This window comes from Astyanax mexicanus, chromosome 13 (genome assembly GCF_023375975.1).
Source record: "Astyanax mexicanus isolate ESR-SI-001 chromosome 13, AstMex3_surface, whole genome shotgun sequence".
Classification (NCBI taxonomy): Eukaryota; Metazoa; Chordata; class Actinopteri; order Characiformes; family Acestrorhamphidae; genus Astyanax; species Astyanax mexicanus.
Genome location: NC_064420.1, coordinates 16,951,221 through 16,961,890, shown reverse-complemented (window position 1 = coordinate 16,961,890; position 10,670 = coordinate 16,951,221). Strand labels below are relative to the sequence as shown.

The window sequence follows — 10,670 nt, the reverse complement described above, 5'->3', positions numbered from 1 at the left end:
CCTTTTTCCCTTTAGACGTATAATCCGTTCTCTATCCCTGAGCTGATATTATGGTCTTTTTTTCATTCACTCAAACACCTTAAACACCCCAGTAACCACTCAGACACATCTGATCTGCACACACTGGCCCAACCCATGCCCACCGTGGAGCTTATTTATCCAGTTGAGTTGAGCTTCAGAAGATGGGAGTGAGGGGGCGGGGTCAAACAGGTTGAGTCTGTCCAAATCTTCTCTTTTTTTCACTCTCAATGGTGCCATCGCTCCAAAAAGTCCTAAATCCCGTCTCCCGCGGGGCTTGTGGGAAAAAACATTGTTTACAGTGCGGCCAAGCCACACAGACGGACCAGAACCAGGGGCTTCCGTCCAAAAGACGCTGCTCTCGAGCAACTTCAGCCCTCAGGCTTTGTTTTCCCTCGCCTCTGCCGCCGCTAAATACCGCCGGTAGGCCAGCCAGGCGGAGGTCCAGCGAGCGGATGGAGCCGGCGCAGTCCCGAGACCTGTAGAGAAAAGTGTTCGGACCCGGCCAGATCCAGAACCTCCACTGCCTCAGACCGCAGAGGTCCAGCGTACTCATACTGCACGCCTCATAAACCCAAACAGCCCCCCCAGCAGCAGCATGTCGTTAAAAAGATGTTGAAAAAAACCTCAGAGCTACGGTGGCCGAGAAAGCCCAGCGCAGTGCAAATTGAAAAGCGCTGCAAAAGCACAAAACACATCCATCAAAATTACAACACAGGCGCAGCAAATAGAAAAACGCGCTGCAAAAAGAAAAACGCGCTGCAAATATAAAAACGCGCTGCAAATAGAACCACAACACAACGGATGTGAGTCACAACACAACGGAATTTTCCCGGGGGACCTTAAAAGATGCTGTACCAGCTGTATACAAAGGACAGTAAGTGGCAAACAAGCTTCTGAAAAGTAAGTTATGTTTATTACCTGTGATTACCACGGTTGTGTGCATATTATTAAAAGTTCTGCTTCACAAAACGCCTTGTTTGCCACTTATTGTCTTTTGTACACATAGTGAAGTCCGAGACGTACAGTATCTTTTAAGGTCCCCCGGGAAAATTCCGTTGTGTTGTGACTCACTTCCGTTGTGTTGTGGTTCTATTTGCAGCGCGTTTTTCTATTTGCAGCGCGTTTTTCTAGTTGCAGCGCGTTTTTCTATTTGCTGCGCCTGTGTTGTAATTTTGATGGATGTGTTTTGTGCTTTTGCAGCGCTTTTCAATTTGCACTGCGTTGGGCTTTCTCGGCCACCGTACAGAGCTGTTTGTTGAAACTACATTTCATTTTAGCTGAAAGATGAAGTTGAAAAGACATTTGTGTGAAGACTTACAAACAGACTAAAACTTTAGACCAAATCTATACACATAAAATAATGCCTAACATAAACATCTTTTCAACCACTTCAAAAGACGCTGGTCAATTTAAAATTTCATCCAAATCTATGTAGAAAATATGTTTGTACATAAAAATCTTTTCAGACACTTCTTTGAACAGACGTCTTTTTAACTTTCACCTTCAGCCTAATCTATATGTAGTAAATATGTCCTTAAACATATTTTAAACCACCCAAATAGACGTTTTTTTTTAACTTTGACATTTCAACCAAATCTAAACACAGAAAATACGTCCACCTTAAAAAGACATCTTGATTTACTTTCACCTTGAACAAAATCTATATGTAGAAAATATGTTCTTACATAAATGTCTTTTTAACCACTTCAAGAATACGTCTTTTCAACTTCCAATTTCAATCAAATCTATATGTAGAAAATACATCTACACATAGACGTCTTTTCAAGAACTTCTTTAAAAAGATGTCTTTTAAACTTCAACTTTAAACTAACCTATATGTAAAAAATACATCCTTACATAAACTTCTTTAAACCACTTTTTAAAAAGACGTCTGTTCAACTTTAACTTTCAACCTAATCTATACATAGAAAACATATTCTTTTTAACTTTCACCTTCAATCAAATCTGTATGTGAAAAATACAGCCTTACACAAACGTCTTTTTAACATTTTTTTAAATTTCACTTTCAACCAAATTTATTCGCAGAAAATACATCCTTAAACATTTTTTCAACCATTTAAAAAGACGTCTTTTCAACTTCAAATTTCAACCAAGTATATTTGCAGAAAATATGTCTTTTCAACTTTCAACTTTAAAAAGATGTTTTTCCAACTCCGACCTTTAACCTAATCTATACGCAGAAAATACTTCCTTACATAAACATTTTTTCACCACTTTAAAAAAATGTCTTAACTGTAGCTTTCAAAAAAACTATACGCAGAAAATGTCCTTACATGAACACTTTTTAACCACCTCAAAAGAGTCTTTCCAACTTTAAACCAAATCTATATGTGGAAAAACATCCATACCCACTAAGTTTCGAAAAACAGCTTTTTTTTTTTTTTTGTTTAATATCTTTTGTAACGACATAGTGCTGGAGGGGAAGATACGAAGAAACGACACACAAACTGCCAGCGCTTTTTTCTTTTTCCTTCTCTTTTCCTGGAAAGTCAAAGTTAGTCAGTTGGTTGTCCAGTCCAGGCTAGGACCCAAACAGCAGCTCGACTCTCTCTCTCTCTCTATTTCTCTTTCTCTCTCTTTCTCTGTGGGAAAAAGCAGCATGCCATGTCTTAAAACCCTGTTGCTCCAGCCATCATTTTTCCTGCCAAAGACTGGGTGGAGGATGCATGCCATGTCGTAAAAAAAAAAAAAAAAACTGCCACGGAATTTGAGAGTTATGTCCTTTTACGGATTTTAAGTTCGCCTAGAGTGATTAAAAAAACACCAAGAGGAATGTACATACCTATCTACACCATCTAACAAGCGCACACGCCACCAAATAACACTAAAAACCCTCCCGCATGGACAGTGTGAGCTGGACAAAAGTATCTGTAGGAGATAGAAGATTGATCTGGAGGATTCTGAGGATCACCACAGCGTTTGAAGTCACCCTGCATTACGACGGAATGTTTTTATTTTTTTACAGTCAGCTTGGAAGTACCCTGGTGTAAAAGAACCCCCTCATTAGGGGTCGTAACTAGGGATGCACAAAATATTTGGCAACGAAAAAATTTGGTCGAAAATGGCAAAAGGTCATTTTGCAGTTTTCCCCCACCTCTGGCGGCACTGTGAATCACAGCACTGCTCAGTACAGTGCAGGGAGTGAGAGCAAGAGCCGACAAAGAGAGCCAATAAAAAAGGGTCATTTTAACATTTAACCCAGTTTACTCCCTCTTCACCTTTAAACTGTCTGTTTCCCAGCTAAAAATAATAAAATAAATAAAAGCCCTGGGTACATGACTAGGATATAACATGAGCTGAAACAACTTTGGCAGCTTCAGCATTTGTTTGTTTACCAAAGGACTGTCTGTGTTTTCATGTGCAAATTTTACTCACACATGACTTGAGTAGCACTGCTGAAGTAAATTTATGATTAGAATAGCAGTGCTAGGGTAAATGTATGATTAGAATAGCACTGCTGAGGTAAAAAATTATGATTTCAATAGCAGTGCCGATGTAAATTTATGATTAGAATAGCAGTACTGAGGTACATTTATGAATAGAGCAGCCATGCTGAGGTACATTTATGATTAGAATAGCAATGCTGAGGTAAATTTATAATTAGAATAGCAGTTCTGAGGTAAATATATGATTAGAACAGCACTGGTGGGTGAATTTATGAGTAGAATTGCACTGCTGATGTAAATTTATGAAGTGAATAGCACTCCTGAGGAAAATTCTGATTAGAAAAGCACTTCTAAGGTAAATATGATTAGAATAGCACTGCTGAGGTGAATTTATGATTAGAATAGCACTGCTGAATTAAATGTATGATTAGAATAGCACTGCAGGGGAAAATGTATGATTAGAATAGCACTGCTGGGGTAAATTTATGATTAGAATAGCACTGCTGAGGTAAATTTATGATTAGAATAGCACTGCTGATGTAAATTAATGAAGTGAATAGCACTGCTGAGATAAATTTATGATTAAAATATCATTGCTAAGACAAATTAATGATTAGAAGAGCACTGCTGAGGTAAGCTTATGATTAGAATAGCAGTGCTGGGGTAAATGTATGATTAGAATAGCACTGCTGAATTAAATGTATGATTAGAATAGCAGTGCTGGGGTAAATGTATGATTAGAATAGCACTGCTGAATTAAATGTATGATTAGAATAGCACTGCAGGGATAAATTTATGATTAGAATAGCACTGCTGGGGTACATTTATGATTAGAATAGCACTGCTGAGGTAAATTTATGATTAGAATAGCACTGCTGATGTAAATTAATGAAGTGAATAGCACTGCTGAGATAAATTTATGATTAAAATATCATTGCTAAGACAAATTAATGATTAGAAGAGCACTGCTGAGGTAAGCTTATGATTAGAATAGCAGTGCTGGGGTAAATGTATGATTAGAATAGCACTGCTGGGGTAAATTTATTGTGCTTTGTTGTTGTGTCTGCTGGGATATTAAGAATTTGTTTTGTAATTGGATTTCGTTTGCAAATCAATCAAATACAGGCAAAAATAGACAAAATTAATGAAAAATGTATTCAGTATTAAACCAAAAGTTTGATTTAGATTTTCGGCCAAAGTTTTTCATTTTCGGTGCATCCCTAGCCGTAACATAGTGAAATCTTCGGATAAATCTGTGTGTGTGATTGTGTGTGTATAGCTTTTGGGTCTCCATCACACCCATGCTATTTATGTATACTGCAGGTGTGTGAGTGTTAGTGTGTGTGTGTGTGTGCTATATGTATTCTATATTAACTGTCTGCTGTATTTCAGCTAATAGGACGTGTGTGTGTGTGTTTGTGTGTGTGTGTGTTCGATTATCTAAACATGTGAGTCCACTGGGGGGGTGATTTTTGTCCAGTTTATTTTAGCCCAGACTCCGCCCACCCCCGCAGACTCTACAGCCCTGTGACGTACATCTCCATGCCATCGTTGAAGGTGAAGATGGTGGTGGTACTCATGGCGTTCGCCCCCTGCTTGCCGTCTCCGATGGCCTCGTAGAAGTTCTCGCAGGTGAGGGCCCTGCCCGGCCCCTGAGGGGGAGCCGAGGGCTTCTTCTTGGGCTTCAGCGTGTTGCTCGCCAGCTTCTCTCTTTTACGGTGGGAGTCGATGGTGGCGTAAGCCGGGTCTGAGTTGCTGGCTTTCGGCCAGGCCTTCTCTCCCACTGCCTCGTAGCAGTGCTCGTCTTGGGGGCACGCTCTGCCCCGTGCCTCCGCCTCCACAGGTGCTCCCCCCGGTGGCCAGGCCTGAGGAGCCCCGGAGTCGTCCTCTGCCCCCTGGGGTGGCGGCGAGCCCGTTTGCCCGCTGGTCTGCTGGGTCGAGCTCTGCTGCTGCTGCTGCTGCTGTTTCTTCTTGAGGGTTTTACAGACGGTGGAGTACATCTCCGAGATCTGGAGAAAGAAAAACCACAGACTGAGAAACACTGCAGAGCCCTGCCAAAAACCAGCCTGTCAAAACGGATTTCGTAATAAAACCGTCCCAAGGAGCGAAGCGCTCATATTACAGTTGGAGTAGAGCAGGGAGGAAATAAAAGCTGCCAGATAAACACACCTCTCGGAGGGAGATGTTTAAAGTCATTATCAGAGAAAGGGAGAGGGTCTATTTCTAGTGGAAGTGACTGCAGGGTTAGAGAAAATATGCATTTTTAAGAAGACAGAACAAGAAAAGACTCAGAAATGCTAAGCTAACCCTAGTGAAAAAGTAGATTAATATATACTAAGCTTTATTATGCTATAGTGCACTAAAGTGTTCTTGTAGCCACATTATTAATCAGTATATTTAAAGAGTGCTAAAATTGAACAACCTTTTGTACTTTAACTGTATAAAAACAGTACAAAGGTCTTACTTAAATTGTGTACTTCACTACACTAAAATGGAACTATTTTGAATATACTTAAGAAACATTTAAACACACTACTTCATCTAAATCTATGATTAGAATAGCACTGCTGAGGTAAATCTATGATCAGAACAGCACTGCTGAGGTAAATATATAATAAGAATAGCACTGCTGAGGTAAATCTATGATTAGAATAGCATTTCTGAGGTAAATCTATGATTAGAATAGCACTGCTGAGGTAATTGTATAATTGGAATAGCACTGCTAAGGTGAATTTATTGTGCTTTGTTGCTGTGTCTGTAGTATTTATATTATGTGAGCATCAATAAGTAGGGCAGTTCAGTTTCACAGTGTAATGTACATTTTTCATTCACTCTTAGTCATGCTTGTCATTCAATGTTAGCCTTTTTGGTTGAGCATGTCTTTAGCAAAGACAGTCAGTCTAAATGTGTCCAAAAATATACTGTGTTTTGTAGTTGCATAGAGCTCAGAGGGGCAGAATAGCAGCATAGCAATGCTGAGGTAAATCTATGATTATAATAGCACTGCTGAGGTAAATCTATGATTAGAATAGCACTATTAAGGTATATCTCTGATTAGAATAGCACTGCTGAGGAAAATATATGATTAGAATAGCACTGCTAAGGTATATATATGATTAGAATAGCACTGCCGGGGTAAATCTATGATCAGAATAGCACTGCTGAGGTAAATATATGATCAGAATAGCACTGCTGATGTGAACTTATTTACTTGTTTTTGTGTCGTTAGTACATAAGTTATATTAACTTCAATAAGTAGGACAGCTCAGTTTTACTGTGTAGGTAAGTTTTATTCACTCTTAGTCATGCTAGTCATTCTGTGTTAGCTTTTTGAGCATGCCTTTAGCCATGACATTCAGTCTAAATGTGTCTAAACATATACTGTGGTTTGTGTGTGTGTGTGTGGTTTGAGCTTGCAGAGGTGTGGATGGCAACCAAATGTGCTTGCACACAGCAAAAATATGACCCACTTTGACCCGGGCCGACAGAGCCAGTGTAAACGCTGTTATCTGTGGAGTCTGGATGGAGTTAGAGCGGAGTTACCTAACCAACCGATAATCCTGTTAAACTTTTACCACCAGCGCCCGCAGAGACGACACACACCTCGCTAGGGGAGGAAGCTGAGCTCAGCCAGAGAGAGGAGAAATACAGGTATTCAGATATTCAGAAAAATGGTACTGCAGTCTGGTTCAAACTTTTATTTTATTCATTCTTTCAATAATCTGGACATGGTTTCATAGAGCTCTGCTTCTCCATCAGCAGCCGGAGTCAGAGAGAGTACAATTATTGACCATGCTCTTTGTCTGTGAGAGGGTAGGTGGCACTCTCTCCCCACATCACTCCAACTGTCATGTATTGGCTGATGTACCAGAGCTGGGGATCCGGCACTTTCTTTTAAGCGTGTTTGGCTGATTGGGCGGCATTTGGAAAAGAGGCGGAGACTGTGACTTCACATTTATAGTAATTGGCATGTGCCCATTGTATTGAGTCTAAATGTATCTAAACATATAATGTGTTTTATGGTCTCAAAGAGCTCAGAGTGGCTCAGCAGTCAAAGGCATGTCACTATGATCTGAGTAAAAAGAACTGCTCAGGTAAATCTATGATTAGAATAGCACTGCTGAGGTGAATTTAGTGGGTCAGGAGTATTGCAGTGATGCTGGAGTTCATATGAACAGGAACTGTGTAAATGGCCTTTTAAATTAAGATGGAAAATTGTACAAGATTAGAAAAATTATATTATGAAAGTCGAGTTGTATGCATTGCTTTTTCAGAGAGAGAGAGAGTAAGCGAAAAAAATAAAGAGAGACAGAGAGAAAAAGATTGAGAGAAAGAGAGAAAGATAGAGAGAGTCAGAGAGAGAAGGGGGGGGGGCGAGTCATGAGACAGAAGTTTCAAAACTCAGCTGCAGCTGTTGAGAAAGTTTTGAAAGATTTTTTTTTTCACCTTCCGCTCTCTCTCTCTTTCTCTCCCTTTAGCTTGCTCGCTCACTCGCTCTGTCGCTTCTCCACACAGATGTATTATGTCAATGCATCCTCAACCCCCTGCATGACCTGCAGTGTGTGTGTGTATGTGTGTGTGTGTGTGTGGTTGTGGGTGTGTGCGCACGTGTTTAAACACGTGTCATTTAACTAGGGGGAAAAAAGTAGGTCAGAAAATTTCAAAAAAGGGTCTGATATATTGTTGTAATAATAATAGCCCTCAGATTAAACACTGCGGTAATGATGAGGAATGCACGCCTCACTGAATTATGAGTAATTTTACTTTGTTTGGTTGTCCATATAATGTTGTCTATATCAATTTACATTATATATTTACATTATTTAAACTTAATGACTCTAGTCTATAGTAATAAACATGCACCATAAAAATGTGCTTAATTATAATTTATTATTCAGTTTTTTATTTTATATTTAAAATAATTGTTCAAAAGTTTACTCCTACTTTTACCCCATAATCAGACCCAGTCTCTTTTTCACCTGCCATCAATACAGCATCACTAGGCAGCCAACATGCTCAGAGGAAAATGTCAAACTCCCAGCTCTGATAGATCAGCCAACAGAAGCCTGTGCCAGCCAGCATCACAATAGAACTGATGAGGGGGGAGAAAGAGAGCCATCTACCCACCCAGAGAGAGCGTGGCACATGGTGTTCTCTCGGACTCCGGCTGCTGATGACCTGACATTCTAAGCAGTGATTTTATTCAGTAGATTGTAATATTAAAGATATCCAGGTTCTACCTCTTGATGCTGACTGAGAGAATGCCAAGAGTGGGCAAATCTGGCATCTAAAATAAAGCTGCTATTGTAAAGAAACTAAAAAAAAAAAATAGCATTCTTATTATGTTTAACATTTTTGTATTTACTATCTAATTCAACATGTTTTGCTGTATGCCCAAAGTATCATTCTTAGAGAAACAAACATTAGATAATATTGAGGTAATTCTGTGAGGTTTTTTTTGTTCATTATTTTTAAATGTTTTGCATCGTAGATTAAAACTAAAGTCATACTAACTATGAAAATAAAAACTTGGAATTATTTAGTAAACAAAAAACATGTTAAACAAACCAGAATATTTTTTATATTTCAAATGATTCAAAGTAGCACCCCTTGCTTAAATGACAGCATTTTCACATTCAGCTTTATGAGGTAGAGTCGCCTGGAAAGGCTTTCAGTTAACAGCTGTGCTGAACTTATCTAAAGTTACTTGTTACTTGAATTTCTTGTCTCTTAATGTGTTTGAGAGCATCAGTTGTAAAGTTGTGAGGAGGTAGAGTTACAGGTATACAGTGATTAACCGTATCTGAGTCATGTTTTAATCAATTTTATGATTAATCAAGAACTGCTTGATTAAGTAAAGAAAAAAAAAAGAAATGAGGGTCAGTCAATCCAAAAAATTTCATTAAATCTCAGAACGTATCCTAACGTGCATTTATGATGAAACTGGCACTTATCAGGACCACCCCGGTAAAAGAAGACCAACAGTTACCTCTGTTACACAGAATAACAGCTCATCAGAGTAACTAGTTTTTTTGGTTTGTTTAACACAATCAAGTTACTACATGATTCCTTATGTGTTCCTTCATAATCTGCATGACTTCAGTATTCATTTACAATGTATGGTAAAAAAACATTGAATGGGAAGACGTGTCCTATAACTTTTGACTGGTACTGTATATTGTACAAAAATTAAATTAGCAAAACAGGCCTAGTTCCTTCATAGTTTTGATATCTTTAAATTAATCTACTAAGAAGAAAATAATACAAATAAAAAAGATCATTAAATGAGATGGGTTGTCTGTGCAGTGGGTTATCTGTGCAGTAAGTGTTTATTTCCTCAGGGTGTGGATCATTTTCTACCTACAGACTCTCACAGACTACGAGTTATTATGCAATAATCTGTCAGCAGCTTTAAACACACCTGCACACTCGTTATGGGCCTGATGAAAGCTGGTATGGGTGTGAATGTGTGTGTGTGTGTGTGTGTGTGTGTGTGTGTGTGTGTGTGTGTGTGTGTGTGTTTGTGCGCACAATACACACACACTCACACACACCTGGTAAGACAGATTTGGGTGTGTCGATGTAAGGTAATGAGAGAGTAAAGACAGAAGAAGTGGAGCTGCAATAAATGCAGGTCAGTAGTGACATTACTCCAGTGTTCACCACAGTAAAACTCAGTGTACAGCTGTGACCCAGTGGATCCGAACTGAGTCTCAGTCTTACTAATACTGAAACCGACAACCCATAATATATAAACAGCCTTAACTACAGCTCTGGAAAAAATCAAAGAACACTTCAGTTTCTGAATCAGTTTATCTGAATTTGCTATTCATAGGTTTATGTTTGAGGAAAATGAAGATTGTTGTTTTATTCTATAAACTACGGACAACATTTATCCCAAATTCCAAATAAAAATACTGTCATTTAGAGCATTTATTTGCAGAAAATGAGAAATTCCTGAAATAATAAAAAAGATACAGTGCTTTCAGACCTCAAATAAGGCAAAGAAAACAAGTTGATTTCAGAAATCAATATTTGGTGGAATAATCCTGTTTTTAATCACAGTTTTTTGTGTATCTTGGCATTATGTTCTCCTCCACCAGTCTTACACACTGCTTTTGGATAACTTTATGCCTTTACTTCTGGTGCAGAAATTCAAGCAGTTCAGTTTGGTTTGCTGGCTTGTGATCATCCATCTTCCTCTTGATTATATTCCAGAGGTTTTCAATTTGGTAAAATCAA

General features: G+C 38.8%; 1 protein-coding gene across 2 annotated transcripts in view; it reads right to left on the bottom strand.

Moving 5' to 3' along the window:
* Positions 1 to 2,438: 2,438 nt before the first annotated feature.
* LOC103038476 (uncharacterized) overlaps positions 2,439 to 10,670 on the bottom strand; it is a 107,892-nt gene continuing 99,660 nt past the window's right edge. For both annotated transcript variants that reach the window (XM_007228972.4, XM_022663511.2), the window contains one exon: positions 2,439 to 5,437. In XM_007228972.4, coding sequence (XP_007229034.3) covers positions 4,946 to 5,437 — 492 coding nt within the window. In that variant the 3' untranslated portion in view covers positions 2,439 to 4,945. The remainder of the gene's footprint in view (positions 5,438 to 10,670) is intronic.